A 26,805-nucleotide genomic window follows, 5' to 3' on the forward strand; every position below is an offset into this window, starting at 1 on the left:
ACCCATGTTCAGAAGTCAACTGTACACAGAAGTGGGTTTTTTTTTTAAAGATTTTATTTATTTATGAGAGACACAGACACAGGCAGAGGGAGAAGCAAGTTCCATGCAGGGAGCCCGATGTGGGACTCGATCCCAGGTCTCCAGGACCTGGCCCTGGGCTGAAGGTGGCACTAAACCACTGAGCCACCTGGGCTGCCCAACAGAAGTGCTCTTACACACATCATTATTCTTATGCCTTAAGCTTTGGTAAGGATGATAAAATACTCTGTTGTGAGATTATATCATAATTTAGCCAGTATCAGTCATACTGATGTATACTCAGGTTGTTTCCAGTTCTTTGGCTATTTAAAAACAGCATCACAGTGAACATCCTTGAACATGGAACTTGGTGGTGCTTTTGCAAATGTATTTGTGGAGTAAGTTCTATCTGGGCATTGTTGGCTCCCAGAGCACCATTTCAAGGGCACACAAGGCAGTGAACTACATACTCCAGGATGACAGTTTGTTATTCTTCAAGTACATCTGAGTGGCAGAAATTCACTAATAGAGTTATTAGAGTAAAAAATAAGTGTACTGGGATCCCTGGGTGGCGCAGAGGTTTGGCGCCTGCCTTTGGCCCAGGGCGCGATCCTGGAGACCCGGATCGAATCCCATAACAGGCTCCCGGTGCATGGAGCCTGCTTCTCCCTCCGCCTGTGTCTCTGCCTCTCTCTCTCTCTCTGTGACTATCATAAATAAATAAAAATTAAAAAAAAAATAAGTGTACTAAGTAGTCACTGGGATGTACAGAGGGCTGTAAATATGGTGGTAATAGCCTGTAATTAACTTTCATCGACTTTAGACTTTACTGACTTAAAATTTATGTCAGAATTTTACTCCTGTCGTTTGACAAGCAGTCAGTAAACATTCTCAAGGTTCATTTTAGATCAAAGGCCATGAAACAAAGAAGCCACAACCTTCCTGTGCTTAACTACTTCTTCAAAATTGACCACTCTAAGAAGACTTTTGTAGTGTTCAGAAACAAACTTGCATTTTTAATTAATGAGTGTGTTTTCCCTCCCTCAGGTGGAAGGGAAGATTATGGAAAAGTAAACCACCGAAGAGGCATGGTATTGCTCCTGTAACTTAGAACTGGAGAGGAGGCAAGATGCTGGCATAGCTGTTGAACTGAGAACCTGCTATGCCAACATATTGCCATCTTTCTTGTCTGACAGCAGCCATGGCCACAGCCTGCCACCCCTCATGTATTACTACGGATATGTGCCCTTCTGTGGATGTGGTTTCCATGACCTGGCCCTGCTCACCTCTCTGACTTCTCTTCTACCACGCTCTGTGTCACTCCATTTTAGCCACACTGGCCTTTCTGGATGTTTCTGCCTCTTTCTTATCCTCTGGGTCTCTGAGGGTGTCAGCTCCCAGAGAAGCCTTCCTTGGCCCCTATTAAAATGGCTGTCATATACCCCAGTTGTTCTTCATCCCTGTATCCTGTATTTTTTTTTTCCAAATATTGGTCACACCCTGGAACATACTCATTCATTTGTTTAACTCTCTTCATCTCTCACATTAGAATGTAAGCCCCTTGGGGGTTAGAGATCTTGTTTGCCTTGTTCAACCACTGAATCTCCAGAGCCTGACACACAGTGGCCCCTCAGTACATAGTTTTGAAACCACCCTGGCTTTTATGGTGCAAGAGAGATGTCAAGTAATAATATTTTCCCATTACAAATGACGTTGGTGAAACTCTGACTCACAAGTAACAATAAAAAGAACTAAACAGTTGTTTGGTTCTGGACCTGTAAACCTCACTCCTTAAAGTCATTAATATGGTATCATTGGGTCCACAGATTATATCAATGTATCATAATGAAAAAAGCATGAGCTTCAAAATAAAACCTATGTGAGACTCTCACATTGGAGTTGCTTATCTATGGTTCTTGGACAAGTCATTTAACCTTTGAGCTATGGTTTTCTTAACTGTAAAATGAAAGTATACTAATTCCAAAGGATTCTTGAGTCAAAGAGATAAGATATTGTAGCCAAATGATTCTTACTCCCTGTTTGAAAAGTTAGTGTCTGTAAAATTCAAGTTAATTTTTCTTTAGACACAGGTAATCTGACATAAAATATGTGGAAGTGCTATGCCAGAACTATAGCACATGTGGAATTCTGTGTTAAAACACAAGAGCTCTAGGGAGGCCAAGAAGTTGATTGTCTAAGTACCTCAGGTTCTTCTCTTCTTCTGGTTAGTTCTCACTCCTCTACCTTCCTTTATTCCTAAAGCTACTGGTCTTTGGATCTCTTTCATATTCTGTATTTTTTTCCTCTCCCTCCCCTCCCCCTTTGGATCTCTTTTAAAAGCAACTATCATAGATTCAATTTATAAAGGAAGAATATTTAATAAGTACTATTTGTTTTTCATACTTTTCAGCATTGAAGCTTTAGTAAAATATTTTGCTTTTAAAATAAACTAAATTCTACTTTAATTTTGATGCTTTTCCAAGAAATAAAACAACTATTAGTACTGTTGACTCTCATTATTTATTGCTACTCATGGTGTTATAACTCTGATATCCAAAAAGTGTGCATGATCCCTTTATTTTGTGCCTTTGAGATTTTATTAATCTGAGCTAATAATTTAACAAAAACATGTAGCACGAAAATATAGCAATTTTAGTCTACACGTTTTATAAACGTTCTCTTTATAGCTGAGGATGATTAGTTTAGAGACATCATTTAGAACTCAATATGATAATTAAGTACCTTAAGCAGTATTATGCTACTTTTCTAGTCTGAGGTATTTACAGATTTATTCCCATCTTGATGGTTTGTGTATTCATTACCTTGTTTTGTCCTTCTAATTCTTGAAGGAACCAATACACGGAGCACCAGCCCTGGAGGGTCACTGCATAAGCTAATATTGCCCACGAAGAGTTTTTAGAACCCACACAGTAGCTATAGCTGAAAATTGACATCCACATTGCCTTATTCACTCCCTATCTTGCTAGTGAAAACATTGGTGCACAATTTAATAGACCACAATTTAATTGCCTGTTTTAAGAATTGTTGTTATTTAATACTTTTTTTTTTTAAACCTACAACTTTGTTCTAAAACTTGTTTCATGAGCTTGTTTGGATTTCCTTCACCTTTTTCAGCTTTCCGTTTACCCTCATCTACATCAGTTGACCTCAATACAAGGTGAGCTGGATCCAAGCATGGAAATGAACACGGAGCTCACTTTGATCGATCCTCTGCATCTTAATGTGTTTTACTGTAATTTGCTAAACACCAGAACCTTCTTTTTGGATTCCAAGTGGTCATGGGAGTGGAGGGATGGGGGAGGGTGGACAGAGGGATAGATTAGGACTTGGGAAGAGCAAAATGGGAGACTAAGAAATTACTATTCTAATGTATCCGGTAATTTCTTTAAGTCTGAGGTTTCAACCTTCAGCATTCATTATCAGTTACCTGGAGAGCTTGTTAAGAAATGCAGCTTCCAAACCATTCCCCAGACAATCTGATTTCATGAGTCTTGATTGAGGCTCATGAATCTTGTCTAACAAGCACCTTACTTGATAGTTTGACAATGTACTACACTTTGAGAACACTTGTCTTCAGTCTTAAATTAGAGGGCAAGTTTTTAAAAATCTCATACAGTTCCCAGTATGGAACTTGGGAGTGGTCTTGAAAGCAGCCTGCTTTCCTACTACATCTGTGCTTATGGAAAACTAGAACAGTGTTTTGTAATTGTGCTTTCTTCATGCTCTGGAGTTTCTTACGTAAACAGCCCATATCACTTCATACAAGAACACCATAGGCTGCTGATGTACTTCTGCAGACTTGTTTTTAATACAGTCATCTTGGGCAGCCTGGGTGGCTTGGCGGTTTAGCGCTGCCTTCAGCAAAGGGTGTGATCCTGGAGACCAGGAATCGAGTCCCACGTCGGGCTCCCTGCATGGAGCCTGCTTCTCCCTCTGCCTGTGTCTCTGCCTCTCTGTCTCTCTCTTTCTCTGTGTCTCTCATGAATAAATAAATAAAATCTTTAAAAACAAATTCAGTCATCTTTTCTCCACTGGTTCACATTATGATTTCTAAGATGTTTTCTTTTCTGATTGATGTGATATTGACCCAAATCCTTTATCTCTAAATATATATTCTTCTTTAGAATTTGTCATATTAAAATGATATATGAACTCCTCGAGGCTAGAGACTAGATCTAATGTATAAGGGGAATTTTCAACATTTATAGGACTCTTTTAGTGGCAGACCTCTCCACAAACTAAAGGATCATATCTTAGTTTGATCTGTTAAGTTTAAATTTTTGTGGATTTTTAAAAATTGAGACATCTTTTCCTTTGTGAGACAGTATGTATGTATAATAGAAACAGCTTTAGAATGAAATGCAAAAACATCTAGGCTCTAGTCCCAGACCTGTCATTTTCTAACTGTACATGAATTTGGGCAGAGCATTTAATCTGTCATCTTATTTGGAAGTAATAGCAAGGGAGACTATATAATATATTAGAAAGAAAAAAGGGAAAGCAAAATACAGCTGTGAAAACAGCAGGTAGGCAAGCTTCAAGGGAATCCACAAGAAGAAAATAGTTGGAGATTTTTAGTAGTCATTAATTTTATTTAAAAATTTTTACAGCGTTTTACTGCTTTGTGTTGTTATTATCTAATTTCAGTGTGAGTAAAAATATAATGAGTTTTTGTTAAAAGGCAGAACTTTGTTCTCATCCAACCTGAACCATTTATTTGCTAACTAATCCCAGTCAGAAGAGATGTTATATTTTAGTTTTATCTTGAGGAAAGATTTGGCTTCTCTTAGACTGTTGAAAGCCTAGAAATAGCTTATTGGCCTTCAAATAACGATGGTAATGATTCTGTGACGCATATACCTGTTTTCTATGCCATGGCTTATTATGAGATTCAATTTATTTAAGGTATATGAAGCTGCTTTGAAATGGTTGGAAGTTATACGAAGTCCTGAGATATTATTAAGTCCTTCACCCCTACAAATGTTTACTTTTGAAGTGATTAAAATTGAAATATTTTATTCTAAACTGGTTATAAAGTTTTAATTCATAAGATTCCAGTCATTTACCATTATATTTATAGCAGCTAAACTGACAGGAGATGTGGACCCATGTTCTTTTAGTTCTACTCATCTGGGAATGCAGAAGTAAAAAAGTGGGAGGCCTAGAGCTTCTACTACAGGGGATTTCATTTTCTATCAACACATAGCTTGAAACCACTTTCAAACCAAAGGACTACTTTTAGTTTTACTGAAACTAAAATGATGTTTTCATTCCCATATAAATATTTTATGTATTTATTTAATGTATGTTAGAAAAATATACATTTGAGTTTACTTTTGAGAGTAAATTTGTTTTGGGGCACCTGGATGGCTCATTTGGTTGAGCAGCTGACTTGATTTTGGCTCAGGTCATGATCTCAGGATCATGAGATGGAGCCCTGTGCCAGGCTCTGCTCAGCATGGAGTCTGCTTGAGATTCTCTCTCTTCCTTTCCTGCTGCCCTTCCTCCCATCTAAAAAATACTAAAATAATTTTTAAAAATAAGTTGTTTTATATTGTAAAAATAGAATAGTTCTAATAAAATGTAGTAAAGTTATGGTAAGCAAAAATGAGAAAAATTACGAAAGTGGCCCACATAGCCAAACTTTGGGAAATAGGAATTTGGGCGAGCAAGATCCTGCTGTGGAGAAGTAGGGAGAATTTTTTGCAATGGGATAGATGTTTCTTAAAGTGGCTTCAATGTACAGTTCAAATTGAGAAGTTGATAAATTATTCTTGGAAGAATAAAATTTTTTATTTAAGTGAGAATGAATGGACTTCACTTGTGCATTGTATATATGGTCATATATGTAGTTGCTTTTGAGAGTTACTAGTACTTGTGTGATGTAAAGACCTTGCATCATCTGTCTTTGAAAGCAAAGCCCAGTTGATAACTATGAAAGTCTATTTGTAAATGATTAGCCAATCTGAGCAAGTATTTGAAGATAGGTGCCTGGCCTTCTGTGGAGATAAGAGGGTCCTCAGTGCCAAACTGTGGCAGTTTCTGTTGACAGAGCAGGCACATAATCTCTATACATGCAACAAAAGAAGATATTCTTTCTTAAATAGTCTAGAGAACTTTCAAAGGCTCATATCAGAAAATAACTGGGAGATTTGCCTTACAATGCCTACCCAGTGCCATGGGAAATGCAAATCAAAAAAATGTCAGCAAAAGTAATTAGCTAAATTTGAAATTCAAAATCTAGAAATCTAAAAAGATCTGTACAGAGGAGAATCATCAAGAATCCACGAAGAAAGGAATTAAGTTGGCATTACAGGAGTATGATGTACTGGAAAGCAGGCTACCATCATAGTTTGCATACTTTGGAAATACATTCTATCTAAATGTTTGACTTTCCAGAAAAATGAATACTTTGATTGCTGATTCTAAGTTAATTACCTAGTCATTAAGGTAATTTATAGAACACTCATGGATTTTGTGTGACCAAAATTACCTGTTCATGTTTCCTGATCTGCCTTTTCACTTGCAAATCTTTCCTAATTTCTAAAACTGTATAAGGGTCTCATACTGGACTTTGAAGACTGGATTGTGGAGGTGAGGTGTGAGTGGAGAAAGAAGAAAGAGATCATTTTGGGAAGATCAAGGTCTAATATAGTTTCTAAAGATTTATTTATTTGAGAGAGAGCATAACAGAGAGGGGCAAAGGGAGAGAGAGTCTCAAGTAGACTCCACACTGAGCAAGGAGCCTGACGTGGAGCTTGATCTCACAACCAGATCACAACCTGGTCTGAAACAGTGTGGGATGCTTAACCAACTGTGCCAACCAGGCATCCCATGGTCTAATATTGAAAGAAAGGTGAGTACTTGAGAATGAAGAAACGGTAAAAACAAAAGGAAGCAGATATAAGTAGTGACAAGGCCACAGACTAAAAAATAATTGAAACCTCACCTTGTAAAATTCAAACAATCAGTCTTTCAGTTAATACTTTTCCTGAATGTAATACATTCAAAATAATTGTATAGTGCTTTTAATTATTTTGAATTACATGACTCTTCTTTGCATCATTACAATATAAAATGATACCAGTTTTTTGAGAATTACAGAAGTCCTTTACCCAACTCTCTATGTCATGGCTCATTGTTTTTTCACTTATGTATTCATCATTCAATATTTATTAAGCATGTGCCATGTTCCAGGAACATCAAACCTTCCCATGGCTTACAGTCTAAGAAAATAGAGAAACTTTTGCAAGTTTGATTATGGCAGGGAAGTACTTTTGTGTGCATAGAGACATAACAAGGCAACATAATGTAGACAGGCAATGATGAAAGAAAATAATTCCAAAGAAAAGGTGTTTTAAGTTTACTTAAATCCTCTTAAGAGTGTGTTCTTGGTAGAAGAGTGTATGCATTACTTCTTTGTATATCTTCATGATATCCAGGACAAAACCTTGCACATAGATCTGATGAATATCTGTTATTATCAAGTGTTGTTTGATGTATCAAGTGTTGTTTGATGACTTTAAAGGGATTGGCTTTTATTAACTTGAATTTTCTCAGTTTCTCTCTCTCTCTCTCTCTCTCTCTCTCTCTCTCTCTTTCTCTCTCTTGCCACACACACACGTGAAGTGCTGCCGTCACTTTTGCTAAGTGAGGACTCCTTTCCCTGCTTAGGTTCTTGAGTAGTGCTGTGTTATAGAAGCTGCTGTGGTTAAGCTTTGTTGATTTCAAGGAGTAGAGTCTTGCCCAAGTTACCTCCATAAGAGGGGTCTAGTGTAAGAATTCATAGCTGGAACTAGAAGATGTCAAGAACCAAAGCAGCTCTAAAGAAATGCTCTTCTTTCTACCTGTTAACTCCCTATACAGCTATTATTGCTTCCCCACTCTGCTCTAAAAAGTGACTTCATTTTCTTCTTCAGGTCATCTTTGTATTTTTACTCATTTTTCTCTAGCCTTGGATTAGATGGGGCTCTTTCAAGTACCACCACCCACTTTTATGGACTCTGTCTCTGTCTCAGTTTCACCTCTCACTGTTAAATACTCCATGTATTCCAGTTCCAATTACCAACACTGAGAAGTTGATGGGCCCAGCTCTCCTGTGCCAGACTATGTCGTAGAGTTCTACCACAGGCAGTCCGTGGGTCATGGATCACCTCTGGTACAGTCACCTCTAGCCTGCTACAAAACATGGTTATCTAGGTCATAGGTATTATGGACAGGGCTCTCCCTTTGTAAAGAGTGTAAGCAAGTGTTTACCTAAGCTCACCAAATGCCATCACTGAATATCTACATACACTTAAAAACTTAGAATTATTTTCCTACTCTCATATATCCTAACCAAACTTCCACAAACACTAAAATAATTTTGTTAAAAAAACATAACCCCAATTCTTGTTTTTCCCTTTTGTTTCTCCTCTTTTTTATGATGTGCTTTGTTCTTCAATCCATTCACTTATTGGACTTTCTCATACACAGATAGGATTTAAGTTCCAGAAAAGATTAAACCTTAGAGATTTGTTGTCTCTCCTCTTTCTTATCTTTTCATAATAGAGCCCATGTAAGTTTCCATTTGTTGGTGTTTGCCCTGTTTCCACCTTTATCTTATTGCTTCCAAGAATTCTGTATAAACTCTTTTTGGAGAACACATCAGACTAGGTCTCTTCATTTCACCTTGTTACTTTAGGCCAAGTTCTTTTGACATTTACCCCACAAATGAATTCCATGTTCATTTGGATTTGCTGAGTTAGAGAAGTCATGAGAAAAAAGAAATACTTTCTAGATTAAAGAAATCAAGTCTGAGATCTTGTGAAATTTCCAAGATCGCTCAACTTTTATTTAATTCTGAAGTTACGTAATACAGAATATCTCAGTAAAAGACATTATGACCATAGCACAAATAGCCCACATTTCTAATTTAGTTTTACAGTTTTCTTCATGTTCTCTTCAAAACATCCTTTTATGGTAGTAACAAAATCAGAGTAAAGCATCCTTTTATTTTGACCTTCCTTAATTTATCATTTTTATTTTTTTAGAGAGGGAGTGGGAAGGGGGCAGAGGGAGAGAGAGAATCTCAAGCAGACTCCACATTTCAACATAGAGCCTGACGCCAGGCTTGATCTCACAACCCTGAGATCATGACCTGAGCCAAAATCAAGAGTAGGATACGTAACTGACTGAGCCACTCAGGTACCCTGGCCTTCTTCAATTTGTATAAACTTAATGGATGAGGTTTTTTTTAAAAAAAAAAACACACAGTAATAAAGCAGTGTGCTGATATGTACTCTTCCCTGGCATTTCTCTCGCCTTTAGCTAATATTTGTAATTCCTTGTTAATGTGTTTCGGTATGTAGGTTTATTCTCCAGCTCTTCTTACAAGAAACACTACAAGAAAATCTAAAAGCTAACATGTTATTTCTCTTGAAAAGGTCAAGAGGAGTGATAATTTAGAAAAAGGTGCAATGTAACATTCAAAACCAATTTTTAGGAATCTTATGAGCAGTACGTAGATTTCACTGCTTGCTTTGATAGGTACTCAGTAAATATTTGTAAAAATGACTGACAATATTCATTCTTAAATCTAAAAATTTTATGGTCATTTCAAACCCTCATAATCTGGATTTTAAGGGAGTAACAAGTACTTAAAAACCAAGGTTCTTTTAGAGGAAACATAAAGAGTAATTAATGACAGCACTACCTTCCAGAAAAGTCTCAAAATTAACTATGTAGGACTTACTAAAATTTCATCCTTTGGAAAGACTGACAAAAGGTATCCCCTTGCCTTAAATGCAGGGCCTCCCTTTTCCATAGACCATATGCGGGGTTTTATTTGGGGCTGATAAACACATCTGGATTCTTTTCTCTTTATTCACTAAGCTTAAATTTGATTATCTACTAATAGATCAATAGTCTTAGTCTATTGTTTTCTAACATCTGTAAGGGAAAAAACATCTAGCAGTCATGGTGTTATTAAAAGAACACCATTAATTATTGTTATGACAACTTTAATTGTATGTTATGAGAAATCAGATACCATCTTGAGAAGTCAAGGTAAATCATTGCCACATTAATGGTTTAAGATCAATGCGTGATAAAAATGCTTACAATGTGGGAAGTTCTTCCATTATTGAATATGAATTGGGAAATACTTGCTAGAATTTGATTTTAGCAATAGATCATCTAGATTCCACTTGCAAAACCTTTGTTTCATTGGGTCTGAGAACCAATGGTCTTAATTATTAACTTCTTAATAAACTGAAAAATAGCATGTTAGTCAAGGTAGAGTCTGATGTAAAAATTTTAAAGTCGAAATTTATCAATGCTTTTATTTTAAAAAGTGATTGTGGGGTGCCTGAGTGGCACCGTCCGTTACACCTCCAACTCTTGGTTTCATCTCAGGTCGTGATCTCATGATTGTGAGATTGAGCTCCACATCAGGCTCAGCATTGAGTCTACTTGAGATTCTCTCTCCTTTTCCCACGGCCATTCCAACTTGTGCATTCTCTCTCTAAAAATAAATATTTTTTTTTAAAAAGTGGTTGTGCGTGTACTTATATCTCAATAAATTACAAAATGTTTTGTTTCTATTGCCCATCTTTAACACCCTCAGCTTCCTACCATCCTCCTTCCCCATCATACATATATGTACTTTTTCTTCTCACATCTGTGTATGATCTTCTAATAATGGCTGAATAGACATGAATTAGAGATGGAAAAGTTCAATTTTTCTAAAATCTAAAATTAAGCACTATAGTATTCAGGCTTATACTTTTCTTTAAAAAGAAATCACTGTCCTTAAACCGTGTAGGATGGTAATGTGAAAGGATGTGGCCATGAGCCACTATTCAAAATCACATATTTTTTAAGTCCCTGTGATGAATATAAAATGATCTCCTTGGTCTCTGAAATTCCAACAAATAACCTCAAAGTCTTGTAGTACTACAATACTTTGTGTTCAGCACTCAATCCTGATTGACAGCTGACTGGCAACATTTCATAGTGCCCATTTTCCCTTTTCAATGATATAAGGTGTTTTCTTTTAAAATGTTCTTTTCTTCTTGGTACATAAAGATCATGCCTGCTGATGACTCAAAAAGAAAAACAATTCTGAAGGCGTCAGAAACTAATGTAACTAAACCGTCTTCAAAGTGTCAGGACACCACCAGTCAGGCAATCGGTTCCTTTCAGGGTGATCTTAATCTTGTTCTGACCTTCAGGAAGGTTAAGATTAGTAGGAAGAGGCTCAGTTTATATTCCCAAGGCTAATGAATGGTTTTATTATATGACCTGACCGTATCTGTTGCACAGTCATAGTGACAAAGAGGACATTTGTTTCTGTGTCTAAAGTCTTCTTTTAAAAAACCTTTATTCTTACCCCGAGGAGAACTGTCACCACACAGGATGCTTATCAGAGACAAGGTCATGGTTCCAACCTTACTCCACCCATGCCCCAGTTGCTACCTGTTGTTGGGTGTGTGTGTCACCATTTCCAAGCCATCTTCTCTTGAATTTCAAGAGGGGCCACTCTGGGCAGCTGTCTCCCAGTTTTATATGTTTAGAATGACCTTCCTCATCTTGCATTCACACACAAACCAAGGAACACACAGATTGGGTTTCCTGGCTTCCTGGGTTAGAATCAAGTTTGACGCCGATAGATGGGGTCAAACTAAGGTACCCTTAGGAAGTTGATCATGAGATACATCAACCCAAAGAATGTTAATAAGTGTCATTATGCCCCCCCAAAATTGAAATTGAATATAAGTAAATCTGTTAAATATTCCTCCCTCTTTGAGCTCTAAAACATAGGTGTCTACTCTTTATAAAGAACCTTACAAATCTGCTGCACCTTTAATAAGAGATTTTTTAAAGCAGTGATATCTTGTCTTAGTTTTTAGTTTATTTATCTTGAAGAACATCTTGTGTATTTCAGACAATAATTTTTATCTTAGGCCACAAGAGTATTTTTATCTGGAGTCGAGGTGAACTTGGATTCCTGGCATAGCAGTCCATAGATTATTTGCTATTCTCTCGTCTCACTGGTCTTTTGATAATAATCTGAGAATTTCCTGGAATCACTTTAGGCCATAGCCTTCCCACTAGTGGTCCTTCCAGTCCTGGTTATTGACTGTGTCAAGAGAAATGTGTGACCAGGTAGTCAGACTAAGTTACTCAGCAAACTCATTAATCTCTAGACCAGTTCAGGCACCAGTCTTCATATCTGCTTTCTGGCGGTTACACAAGGTAGCAGTATTGATTTTAGACAACTCTGTCACTTGATAATTGCTTAAAGCCCTGAAAAATGTCTGTTAGATTAAGAAGGCAAAGGGCAAAGTGTACTGTTCTTTAATATTTTATAAACTTCTGATTTATTTTTCTCTTTGCTCAACCAAAGAGTGAAGCCTATTGAGTTTGTCTCAAAACTCAAAGAATAATGAATCCCAAGTATGAAGAGCCCCATCATAACAGTAGCTTCTCTAGTGTTTGTCTCTTTTGGTCCTTCAAATGTTTCTTCAGGAAAAGAAGCAGTGACAAATCTAAAATGAGGGAGTTGACATCAGGGACCAATGGTATGGAATCTTAGTTCACTTCCCATATCAGAAAGATTTCATAATATCAAAAAAATAAATAAATATGAATTGGAGGGGGAGAAAGGACTCCAGAAGGACAAGAAACAAATTTTAAATTACCAATAGTAGGCAATTTATATATGTTACTTTATTTAATCCTTGTAACTGCTCTGCAAGGTTATTATTACACACCTATTTTACAAAAACTGTGGCTTACTGCAGTTAACTGGCTATCCAAAACTGTGCAGCTCATGTGCTACATCAGAGCTAGTACTATCTCAATGCAAAACACAGACTCTTTCAAATACATCATTTTGTTCCAAGGAAACAAGACAGCATTCATTATAACAACGTGAAGTCGACTGGCACATTTCCTAAAATACATATTTTGGCAGATCTTTTTCTATAATGACTTCCATCTAGATTCCCTGTTAACTTTTTTAGGTCAAAAGAGTAGTATCTCGTAAGACATTGTATACCAGTCTGGAAAGAATATTTTTATATTTTTACTAACATTATCTGGCCCATTAGATTTAAATGCAGCAAAAGTTTGGTGTGGAAGGACCCAGGACCCCTTGGCACCCAGGACCACCCCCTTAAACACACACACACACACACACACACACACACACACACACACACACCCCACAGCTTTTCCTAAGCCTTCCAATCAGTCATATTTATTTACTTTCATGAGCCCAGGTAAGAATTTCAGGATTTTCGCCTACCAGCTATTGAAAAACAGGTATGTGTCTATGTGCCAAGCGTATGATAACTAACTTCTTACATATTATCTCAATAATTGCTATGTATTATTATATATAAGGACTTCTTTATATCCCAATTTTACAGATGGGGCAATGAACTCAAAATTTTAGAAATGTGTGCAAGTTCACCTAGCTAAATTACAGAGCTAGAATTTGAGTGTCTGTCTTGACTCTAAAATCGTTCTCTTAAAAATAAATAAATAAATAAATAAATAAATAAATAAATAAATAAATAAATAAAATTGTTCTCTTCCTTGTGACATGTTTACATTTGCCCTTCTACTCACAGTCCCTCTGCTTGGATGATATTTTTACCTTAGTTGTTAGCTGTGGCTTTTTAAAGCCATTGTAAAATGAGAAGCACCCACCGAAAGTGATAATACCTTAGAGTCACATGGAGCTGGGTTTTAATTCTACTTATGACCTAACCATCTTTGTTGTTTCTTTGTTGTTTGGTTGTTAATCGCATCTAGTGAGTTTCAGTAGTTTTCAAATCTTGAATGTCTCTTTGGTTCCATTTTTTGCTGTTTTCCATTTCCCTTCTCATAGTATTTATGTTCATTTTCCATGTGGATCTTATGTATAATAGCTGCTTTAATATCTTTGTATGCTAATTCCATCATCTCTCAGTCCATTTCTGTTAACTCATTTTTTTCCTGAATATGGGTCACATTTTCCTATGCCTAATAGGTATAGTAATTTTATATTGAATGCTGTACATTGTGATTTTATGTTTTAATGTGCTGGATTTTGTTGTTTTTCTTTAAAGAATTTTGGATTTTGTACTGGCAGTGACAGTCACTGATTGTATATTATTTGTTTTTTCTCCCAGTCTTGTTCTTAAGCTCTTTCAAGACAGGTCTAGACTAGTCTTCACTTCAGGATTAATTTAGCTTCATTTTTAAGAGCTGCTCTTTTGGGGTTCTTTATTGAATGCCCTATTTGTTCAAGAAAGTCTCTGCTGGGTGGCTGGTGGGAACTTGAATGATTTCTGACCCTCATTGTGCTCTTTGGCTTCAAGCTCCATGATAATTTTTTTTTTTCCTTCTCTGGACGTCATACTTGTTGGGCCTTGTAGGGTTTCACCTGATGTGTGCACTGACTAGTATTCACCAAAGACTTAAGAATAACTGTATGAAAATTTTTGGAAATCTCTGGATAACTAGCTACCTCCTTTTGGGTACTCTGCTCTGCAGGTTCTGCCTGCTTTGGCCTCCCCAAACTCTCTGATCTCTGTTTCTTCAACTCAGAAGAGATTGTCTAAGGAGGCTCCTCCTTGCAGCCTAGTCTACAAGTCCTAGTCTGATCAGAAAGCCTCATTTGCTTCCCATATCCCAGGAATCACAGTCTTCCACTGCCTGTCATCCAGCAAGTACAAATAGTTGTTGCCTATATTTTGTCTAGTTTTCTAGTTGTTTACTATGGGAGGGTAATTCTTAACCCTGTTACTTCCTCATAATCAGAACTCTAAGTCCCTGTGGATGGAAGTGTTTTTAACTTCTGTAAATCACAGGTGGCTTTTTCTTTTCATTTTTAAAGTGGAGATAAGACCACCTCTCAAGCATATTATAAAGATTAGAAATAATATTGCTATATTCTCTTTGTCCTGCATGACATTGGGTATAACATGTCTGTGTCATGATTTCCTTATTTGTGCAATGGGAGTTGTAATAACCCTTATATCATAGAGTAATTGTGTGGATTAAATGAATTAATATCTGTAGTTTGCCAAAAGTCATGTCCTTGCACACAGTAAGAGTTCTAAGCATTAGCTAAATAAATAAATTTAGACAATCATGGGGATGTTGTCTGCTATCAGAAAGAAAACAATCCTACCACTAACCAACAGCAAACACACATGGAATTCAGAGGACATGTAAGCAATTTCTTAACTTATATATTAAGTAAATGGTGGCTGTTATTTGGATATTGCCACAAATAGTGTTGTTATCTAACCAGGTATTAATATTAGACTAGAGAAAATAGGAAGTCAATTGTAAATATGATCAGAGGGGTTTAGGTGGACTATATTGCCCCAAGCTTGATGATTTAGGTATAATCCAGACTCACCTGTTATCAGTTCCAGGGTTCAATACTTCCACTACTCTCTTATTAATATCTTAGACTCCCTTGTTTCATTGTCACTCAGTTCAATACCTCCTGGCAAAGTCCCAATCCTGGATGGACTGTGAACCTTCTCTGCTTCTGTTCAAAGCAAAGTGAATTGATGTTATTATTAACTAGGGTCACCAAGCAAGCTAACCAGGTGTATTAGTTAACTAATACACACATATACATTAAATATGAAATATAATTATATATTATTTTGATGCTGACTCTTTTGTCCATCTTTCCTGCTAAAGACCAGCCTGCCATGAGTTCCATCTCTTTCTCCTCCCTCTACTGGCTTCTTCCAGTCAATAAGTTGTCTTTCTTACCTTAAAAACAAACCAAAATAAAAAAATAAAATAACAAAGCCTTCCAAGATTGAACATCCCATTCTTTCTTTCACTGTATTTTTCTCCTCCATGGAGTGATCCAATTTTTATTGGCACCACCTACATTGTTTTTTTCCATTTCATCTTAAAACCATTGAAATCTGTCTCCCACCCAGACTACTCTGTTGAAAATTCTATTTGTGAAAGTCACTAATGACTTCCATGTCATTAACTTCAATGTGTGCTTTCAAGTACTTTCTTTGCTTATCCACTCAGAAACATTGGACACTGTTAGACTATCCTTCTTTCTTGAAAACTGGTTTCCTTTCTACTATCTAGACACCCTATTTCCCTTTGTGGTATCCTCTTCCCATTCCTTTAAAACTAGTTGGTCTTAGACTACTTCCTTTTGTCACTCTGTATATGGAAGTTCGACTGCCAGGTGGTCCATAAATAGAAAGAAAATATGGTCCCAACTGATCTTATTCTAATCCACTTTTATATTATGTTATGCTGGTAATTTGCTTATACCTTACTGTTTTTCCTTTCTCACCCTACCTAATCTGATTAAGCTTCATTCCAGGGATCTTTATCGCTGGCTCACAGACAGGCCTCAACAGTGATAGGAAGATAATAAGCAATCAATAAAAATATGTTGAATATTTTAGCATCATGAGGACCAGTACATATTGTATAAGTGCCTTTAGAGCATGCACCCACTTGATCCTTCTTTCTTTGGATTAATTAGTATTTATTGAAAATTGAAAAAAATATTAATGGAAGATAGGCTTCAACTTATTTCCATTTGTGATTGATTAATAGGGGACTGTGCTTGGAGAGCTATGTTGAACATACTTGTCCAGGGGTCAGTGGAAATGAGTGTTGCAATCTATTAATATTGTCATGCCTCATACAAATAACATAATATCATTTGTTGAGCATGGACCATGTGCCAAAGACTCTGATAAACACATTACTTCAATTAGAGGTCACAACAGCTGCATGAGATACTGTTATTACACTTGTGTTTGTATTGATATAACTGAGATAAAGAGATGTTAACAGCTTGCCCAAGATGACACAGCAAACAAATAGTATAGTTGAGATTTAAATGTAGTCTGTCACACTTTAGAGGCTATGGGCTTAAGTATCATACTGTACTCATAATGTGGATTGGTGGCCTTTCCTTTCCTTGTATTTTTGCCATTCTTGGCCTAAATTAAACTATGAAGAAGGGACAGAAGAACAGTATAGGTGATGTTAGTATGGAGAGAGGTTACTCTACACTATGAAGGCTCAGTTATCACATCTCAAAATGAATTACTTCATTAAAAAATATGCACACACACAATACATACTGATTTCAGCTCAGGTCATGATATCAGGGTTTTAAGAGGACCCCAAGTTTGGCTCCATGCTGAGTGTGGAGTCTGCTTGAGATTCTCTCTCCCTCTCTCTCTGCCTCTCCTGCATACTCACACACTCTCTCTTAAAAAAATTAAATTATAAAAAACAGAAATTAGCATTGTTACATTAGAACCGTATAATACTCAGCCTTCATATTTAGATTTGTCCAATTGTACCAATAATATCCTTAATAGCAAGTGGACACTGCTAAAAAAATCACAGTGTATTCAGTTGACATATTCTTTAGTTTGGTGGAGCCTCCAGCAATCCACCAAACCAAAATTCAGATTTCCTACCCCAACACTGGTTCCCACAGTGGTTTCCACTTGAGTGTCTCTGCCTTGGTAAACTGGATTCTCCCCCTTCTCTCTCCAATTTGAGGAGCACTGGTTTGCCCCGTGTCTTACCTCTATCTTATGGATCCACGAAGAATGATTTTTCAGTCTGTTCAGGCTTTTTTACTTAGCAAGATAGTGATGACCTCTAAGCTCCTTATATGCAGAACTGGAGACCAGAAGCCCCATTAGTCTCCTTTAATCTGAAACAGTTCCTGTCTTTCTTTGACTTTCACAACCCTGAACAGTTACAGGGCAATTATTTTGTAGAATGTTCCTCAATTTTGGTTTAAGTGATGTTTTTTCATGATTAAATTCAAGTTATTTGCATTGGTGAGAATAGCCCAGAAGGGATGTTGTGTTATTTTGAGTTGAATCTTAATAGGTTGGTGCATGATTTCAATTTGTCCCAGTATTGATGAGGTTCACTTTGATCCTTTGAATAAAGATGACATCTAGGCATTTTGATGTGACTGCCAGGCTTTTCCACCATTTAACTCATTAAAACTAGTAAGTATTTAGGTAGTATGTGAGGTAATGGATATATTAATTAGCTTGACTATAGTGATAATTTCACAATGTACATGTATATCAAAACATCATGCTGTATACCTTAAATATATACAACTTAAATAAGTAAATAAATATTTTCTAGGGTAGCATTTTGAAACTTTGTTTGCAAGAACTTTGTTCTCCTCACCCCACTTTGGCTGTGATTTCTACTCACTCTTCTCAGGCTCCAGCACCCCATGCCAGGTTAGCTCTCCATATGGGCACTTCCCCATTCTCTTTGAATCCTGACATCCCTGTCTGGACTAACATGCATCCCTGCCCCTTCCAGCAGAATGCTTACTTTATTTCTGCTTTAGGACTGAATTTTTCAGGAAGGGCATAGAAAACAGATTATATGTCATTTAAGATCATTTCTAACTATTGCATTCTAGGACAGATAAATTAACATCATTAAATATTTGCAAGTTTATGCTCAGAAAATGGGAGTGGAGGTGCACTGAGATAACTGGGACAAAGGACCATGCCTGAAATAGTCATGGAGGCTGGGGAAAGTAAGGCACTGAGTAGCTTGGACAGGGCTGAATGTGTCAAATAGGGACTCAGGCCAGAAGCACAAAATCCAAGAGGAGGCAGAGAAGTCAGGCTATGCATACCAATAACCCTCAGAAAAGGGAGAAGTGATGACAGTGAATAACCAGAATGCAGCAAATGGCCATTAAAGCAGTCAAAGCAGGAAAAGGGAAATATTTAACAATACTAACCAGCCAAGTATCTTAATATGAGTTAGAGTGATTAGTAATCTTATGCATTATGGGAACAATTCATTTTGTCAAAGTAATAATATGTTGATGACCACATGTTATCAGACCACTAGATGCCATAAACTTTGATTTCTCTTGCCAACAGAGTAAGAGCTCTGGTCAATACAGGCTCTAAGTAATTGATGTTATGCTGCCATCCTTTGGTCGAATTTAAAATATCTTCCTTACTAATGAACTATTTTGGTATGTTTTTAACACAGAGAGATAATAAGAATTTTAAGCACAGCATTATATTTTTTAGATTGACAATAATGTTAAATTTGTGGGGGGGGGAAGGTGAATATATTAAAATGTATACATTTTAAATAAATTTAAAAGTCACAAAGTCCATTCTAGTCAAAGATAGATTGCCACTGTTTGTTTATTGCATTTTCTTCAAAGGCTTTGTCTTACTCAATGATGCTTTAAGACTTAGCACTTTTTTTCAGTCATGATACTTTTCCATTGTTTTTCTCTAAAGTATTATAAGCTTGCAGTGGATTCCCTTAATGCTATCCTTAGGTTTAGACAAAAGGGACCCACACACTAAGCTTTACTATTTCATGGGCTCTGAATGTCATTCATGATCCTCTACAGGCACAGGCATGTGTACAGGCACACAGTCAAGCACATGTACACACACATGCACACACACAAATTTTTTTTTTAAGAACACCCATGCCCATGTCACTTAGGATCTCTAGACTAGAGAAAGAATGCTCCAAAAGGAATAGGCCAATTACCTCCAAGGTAGACACAGGGCTGGGAATATTTCATGTTTCTTTCAGCCAAAGTGCAAAGATTTCCTAGTATAGGGACCAGTGAGTAGAATCCTTATGAGGATAGTCCCTTGATAGTGAGATGACATTGCCCTAGACAATGAAGTCTGCTTTACCCATGCTAACAAAGTGTAAAAACAAGCCCCAAAGGAGTAAATTGTGTACCTAACTATGTCCTCATAATAACTATGTCTTTAAACAAATCCCAACCCTATATGAAGGACTTCACAAATCCAGTACCCAGTGGTGAACTTACAGTGTTCTGAATCCAGTCAAAAGCTATCAGGCATGCAAAGAAACAAGAAAATAGGATCCATAAGCAGTAGAAAAGAAAATCAAGAAACAAGCCCTGGAAATAACACAAATGACAGAATTAGCAAACAAAGAGGTTGGAACACCTATCATAAATACATGTCATAAGCTCAAAAAGAAGAAAAAAATGAGTGTGATGAGGGAAGAAATGAAAAATATCAAAAAAGAGCAAAGTGAACTTTTAGAGATGAAAAACATACTACCTATAGTGATAAATATACTAGATGGATTAACATTCAGATAAGATGTTAAAGAAAAATAATATCAGTGAACTCAAAGACATCACCATAGAAACTATTAAAAATAAAGAGGAAAAATATTGAGTAAACCTCCATTGCCTGTATGATCATGGGTCTGATATATCTGTAGTTAGAGTCCCAGGAGATAAAAAATGTTGAAAAAATAAGATCTGAAACATTTCCAAATTTAATTAAAATGATAAAACCACAGACTCAAGAAGCTTGAGAAATTCCTACTAGAAGATACAAAAAATCACACAAAGGCGCATTATCATCAAATTGCTGAAATATAATGGTAGAGATAAATGCAGTTAGGGAAAAAGAAGACATATGATGCACAGAGAAATAAAATTAAGATGACAGAAGTCTTCTCTTCGGAAACCATGCAAGCCAAAAGACGGGGAAAACATCTTGACAGTATTGAAAGAAGAACTATCTCCAGTTGGAATTCTGTTCTCAGTAATACCATATTTCCCAGCTGAAGACAAAGGATTTTTTCAGACAAACGAAAACCAAGAGAATTCATTGCCAGCAGACCTGAGATATAAGAATTATTGAAGTTATTCAAGAAGAATAGTTTCTCAAGAAAAGTGATACCAAATAGAGAGTTAGAGCTACCAAAAGGAATGAACAAAACCAGAAAGGGTAACTAGGTGTGGGTAAATATATGATAATGAGTCAATATAGATGAAATATTTCCTCATTTAAAAAATCCTTTTAAAATGTAATTGACGGGCACCTGGATGGCTCGCTTGGTTAAGTGTCTGCCTTCAGCTCAGGTCATGATCCCTGGATCCTGGGATCAAGGCCTGCATCGAGCTCCCTGCCCAATGGGATGCCTGCTTCTCCCTTGCCCCTCATCCTGCTCTTACCTCTCTCTCTCTCTCTCTCTATCTCTCTCTCTCCCTCTCAAACATTAGTGTAAATTTAAAGTCCTACTTGCAGTTTTAAATTTAGTAGTCCGTATAGATTGTAATTTTTTCCCTTGAGTGCCCTAGAGGTGCTGCTAAACCTCTGATAAACATTACTCATGAAAGAGTATTCCTTTAAAAAAATACTCTCAAAAAAGAACTTTAATAAGCTCGACCAAATATATAGAAACCAAAAAAAAAAAAAAAAAACAAATATATAGAAACCATATTGTGTTGAGTGAAACTTTGTAGGTAATAATGAGAGTAATAGAAAATCATATTGGGTGACTAGTCTGTAATTATGTCAAGGAACACATACAATGAAACAAGTTCTTAAAAAAAAAAAAAAAGAAACAAGTTCTTTTGGTTACTTTGTCAAACAGCCAACACAAGGGGAAAGTGGAAGAAATGCCCATAAACACAGTGAAAGGGAACCAGAAAACCGAATATGTAATCTTGGAGTAATGACAGCATTAGAAAACAAAACCAACAAAGGACAACACCTTCCAGATCAATCTGAGATGCGTGAAAGGCAAACTACTAAAGTTGGGGCTTTCTAATCCTGTACAGAGATACTTGGAATATTTGACCTTCAGCATGATTAACAAGCATTTCTTTGAAATTGTGTTGGTGCTGTTGGCTTCTTCTACTATCTTCTCCCTAGAATTGAAACTGGCTTTCTTCCAACAAAGAGTAAACGGAGAGAGTTTAAAACTCTTGAATAGTTTGCAAAAATCATCCATTCAGCAGTGTCTAGCACACAGGAAAAACTTCCTGCTTCCCCAGCAGTCTATGAATCGTCACCAGTACCAGAAAGGACAAGCACTGGCCATTCTTCATGAGATGCTTCAGCAGATTTTCAACCTCTTCAGGGCAAATATTTCTCTGGAGGGTTGGGAAGAAAGACACATGGAGAATTTCCTCACTGAACTTCATCAACAGCTGGAATACCTAGAAGTGCTGATAAGCCTGGAAGCAGAGCAGAACAGTGACATCCTGAGAAGTGACAACCCTAGATTACAGATTAAAAGGTACTTCCTAAGGATCCATAATTACCTGGAAAACCAGGAGCACAGCAGCTGTGCCTGGACGATTATTCGAGGAGAAATCAACCGATGTCTATTCTTTGCATTCCAACTGATAAGAAATTTAAGAAAATAAGGAATGGATTCCTTGAAGAATGTGGACCAAGAGCCAACTGCAGGCTTTAAAAGCATAGGGTAGGTGGGGGGGGGGGGGGTGGTGGGAGGACTTTTCCAGACACTCTTATTTCTTTTTGTCATAAATTGGTAGTATTGTTTTGGGGGTTTTATATATATATATATATATACACATATACATATACATATACATATTTATATAAATATATATATAAATTTATATAAATATATATTTGCATATATATTTGCAAATATATACAAAATTATATACAATTGTATACAATATGTATGAATACATGTATCCTTTAAGATTGTGCATATTAACTATGATTGACTTATTGTGTAATGTCACTTTGTATTTTCTATTCATCTTAAGTTTTATGAGCTAAAGTAGATTCATTAATATTTCTGGTTCTTCAAATGGGAGTATTTTCATCAAAATTGACCAGGTAAATAAAACACTCCACCGTAATAATACTTTTCTTAACATAGAACATCCACTCCAATGATTTCTTTGCCAGAAATTGGTAGAAACAATGAGAAGTACTAGGGATAATGTACATTGCAAGATTTGAAAATATCAATACATATTGAATATTTGTTACAGGTGATGCAATAGAAATAGGGTGAAGGGACATGAACAAACAGATTAGGAGGGAAAACATGCATGAGAAGAGATTCAACCTCATTCATATTAATAAAAAATGCAAATTAAAAGTGAATAACATGCCATTTATAGCAGGTGAAGGCCCACACTCTTGTGGAGATTTGGGAGAGGGATGCCCTTAAAATTTGCCAGAACACTGAAAATTGGTAGGATCGCTATAGAGGCAATTTGGTGATACTTATTAAAATTACAGTCTTTGCAAACCATGAGAGATTCCTAATTCTGGGAATCAAAAGATTGTAGAAAAGGAGGTGGGTGGGGGGTGGGGTAACTGGGTGACGGGCATTAAGAAGGGCACACGATGAATGAGCACTGGGTATTATACTATATGTTGGCAAATTGAATTTAAATTAAAAAAATTTTAAATTAGTCTTTGATCCATAAACTCTAGGCTTGAAATTTATCTTATAAAAACACTGCACATGTGAGTAATGACTTATGTACAATATTATTCATTGCAGTATCATTTATAATATCAAAAGACAGGAAATCACACAAACTCTTTTATTTTTTTTAAGATTTTATTTATTTATTCATGAGCAACACAGAGAGAGAAGCAGAGATATAGGCAGAGGGAGAAGCAGGCTCCCTGCAAGGAGCCCAATGCAGGACTTGATCCCAGGCCCCGGGATCACAACTTGAGCTAAAGGCAGACACTGAACCGCTGAGCCACCCAGGCATCCCCAAAAGCTTTTAATTAGAGATAGTTAAAATGTATTCACACACACAAAAAAACACACTCAGCTGGAGAAAAGGATGAGGATGCTCTCCCTATATTGAAAAAAAAAAAAGGTAAAAAAGCTCAAGATGCAGAATGTATTTGACATTAAAATGTAAAACAAATTTTACATTTGACCTAACTGGTATATGAACAAATAAAGAATATATAAGAAATAAATTACAATGATAACCTTTATTTTGGGGAGGAGAGACTAAGGGAAAAGGACAGGGCAGAGATGGTTTTACACCATATTTTTACATTTTAATTTTTAGCCATGTGGACATAAGAAATCAAAATGATAAAATGTATCCAACAAGTGACAGTTATTAGAAATATGGGTGAAGGAGGGGCACCTGGGTGGTTCAGATGGTAAAGTGTCTGCCTTCAGCTCAGGTCATGTTACCCCAGGCCCAGGAGCAGGGCTGCATAGGTCTCCTTACTTGGCGGGGAGTCTGCTTCTCCCCCATGCCCCCACCCGGCTCATTTCTCTCTCCCTTTCTCTTGTTCTCTCTCTCTCCTCCAAATAAATAAGTAAAATCTTAAACAAAAGAAAGAAAGAAAGAGAGAGAGAAAGATGCCTGAAGTGCTAATGAAGATTAGAAGAAACCAGACTGCACCAGCCTTCCCTTTGTAGGGAAGGGAATGCTGGGGGGGGGGGGGGCAGGAAGAAGGCTGGACAGGAGGGCCCCTATGCCAACCAACCACTTGTCAGAGTTGCTGGTGATGAAGGGATTCCAGCTCTTTCAGCCAGGAACTCTCAGAAATCCTTGTGGAACAAACATGGGGCCAGAGAAACTGATGTCCCCTGAGGTTTGGTGGCTTTCCCATAGTCACAGTGACTTTTGCCCAATGTAAGAAGCAGAGCCACAGCCCAAAAGTCTCGAGTTAGTTCTACTACTTTACATCATGTTCTGTTTTAGATTCATTGCATAATTCGGGAGAAAATTTATCACTGAATGTGAAAACTTCGAAGAACAAAACATCTCATCCCAGTTTAATTAGTGTAGGTAAATGTATTAGCTGTTGGTCCATACTTTCAAATTTGGCATGGAAGGGAGGAGGATGAGCAGAATGGGCTCAGGGTCAGCTGCCAGAGAGGAAAGGAAAGATAAGCAGAGGCTGGGAAGTCAAGGGAAAATCTTTGTCACATTTCAGCCCAAGTGTTGACCTGTTTAAGGGAAGTGGAGAGAGGAGAGGGATTTACCACACTTGACTGCAAATACAGGTCATTTGCTTCACATGATCGGTAGAATTTTTGTTTTCTTTAAACCAGGAAGTTTTCAGAACAAAATCCTTCATTGAACACATTATTCAATTCCCAAATTAACCTAGCAAACTAATTTCTCTTATTATATTCTTTTCTCAGGCTAGAATAACAAGACTTTAAAGGAGAAGTAACTTGCCCAAAGTAATGTAGCAAGCCATGGAGCCAGCAAATGCCAGAACAAAGATTCTCAACCAAATCTGCTTGACTCAAAATCCTTCTAGACCTCACAAACCTGAACGACACTGTGCAATATTTCTGCAAAATAATAATGATAACAAGAATGATAATTTGCTCTGGCTTTCTTTATTCATGTTCACACACTGTCTGCAGCCTTGAATTAAAGAAAGAACATTTTCTCCCCCTGAACATTTCTTTCCTGAGAATTGAGGGGAACAGAATGGAGGAGGTGCGATGTAGAAATTCATAGCCAATACTACGTACTCATATTTAGAAGTTAAATCGATATTTTATATGTTAATGTTTCCCCAAGCATTTAGCTTTATTAAGTTGACCTCCTGCTTATATAACTGTTTTCACTGCCTAATACAAAATAAAAATTGCTTGATGTTAAATATATGTGCCCTCTTAAAACTTTAAAACCAGAGTTCTAAACTTGTAGCTATTGAGAAAGATAAATACTTTAAAGAGATGTCCTGCTACTAGTGCATAGGTGGGCTCAAAGTAAAGGTAAAACAATTCGTACTCACAGGCTGGGTCATCTGAGTTATCCTTGTTATGTCTACATGTATTGAGCTAAATAGATTCTTAAATCAAAAAGCAGGTTACAAAATAACAAGTATAGTATCATCATATTTTCTATAAATAAAAAGCACGGGGGTGCCTGGGTGGTGCAGTGAGTTAAGTGTCTGCCTTCGGCTCAGGTCATGATCCCAGGGTCCTGGGATCCAGTCCCATATTGGGCTCCCTGCTCAGCAGAGAGTCTGCTTCTCCCTCTTTCTTGTGCTCTCTTCTCTCTCTCTCAAATAGATAAAATCTTTTAAAAAAATGTATGTAAAATGTTTGAAAAGAAATGCACTAAAATGTTCACAGTAGTGCTAATCTGAGTGACAGAATTTTCATTCTCTTTTTAAATTTTAAGTATTTCTTCCATGAATATGAATTCATTTTAAAATCAGGAAAAATGAATTCATATTCATGGAAATGGACAAAAGACATGAAGAGAAATCTCACAGAGGAAGACATGGACATGGCCAACATGCACATGAGAAAATGCTCCGCATCACTTGCCATCAGGGAAATACAAATCAAAACCACAATGAGATACCACCTCACACCACTGAGAATGGGGAAAATTAACAAGGCAGGAAACAACAAATGTTGGAGAGGATGCGGAGAAAAGGGAACCCTCTTACACTGTTGGTGGGAATGTGAACTGGTGCAGCCACTCTGGAAAACTGTGTGGAGGATCCTCAAAGAGTTAAAAATAGACCTGCCCTACGACCCAGCAATTGCACTGTTGGGGATTTACCCCAAAGATTCAGATGCAATGAAACGTCGGGACACCTGCACCCCGATGTTTCTATCAGCAATGGCCACAATAGCCAAACTGTGGAAGGAGCCTCGGTGTCCATCGAAAGATGAATGGATGAAGAAGATGTGGTCTGTGTATACAATGGAATATTACTCAGCAATTAGAAACGACAAATACCCACCATTTTCTTCAACGTGGATGGAACTGGAGGGTATTATGCTGAGTGAAATAAGTCAATCGGAGAAGGACAAACAGTGTATGTTCTCATTCATTTGGGGAATATAAATAATAGTGAAAGGGAATATAAAGGAAGGGAGAAGAAATGTTGGGAAATATCAGGAAGGGAGACAGAACATAAAGACTCCTAACTCGGGGAAACGAACTAGGGGTGGTGG

At 37.0% G+C, this 26,805-nt stretch overlaps 1 protein-coding gene across 1 annotated transcript; it reads left to right on the forward strand.

Annotated features, from left to right (window-relative positions):
- Positions 1–21,060: 21,060 nt before the first annotated feature.
- Positions 21,061–22,301, forward strand: IFNE (interferon epsilon). The gene has a single exon (XM_041762732.1). The coding sequence runs from the start codon at positions 21,701–21,703 to the stop codon at positions 22,262–22,264; it is 564 nt and encodes a 187-aa protein (XP_041618666.1). The 5' UTR covers positions 21,061–21,700; the 3' UTR covers positions 22,265–22,301.
- The last annotated feature ends 4,504 nt before the right edge of the window (positions 22,302–26,805 follow it).

The sequence above is a fragment of the Vulpes lagopus genome, chromosome 7, assembly GCF_018345385.1.
Source record: "Vulpes lagopus strain Blue_001 chromosome 7, ASM1834538v1, whole genome shotgun sequence".
Taxonomy (NCBI): Eukaryota; Metazoa; Chordata; class Mammalia; order Carnivora; family Canidae; genus Vulpes; species Vulpes lagopus.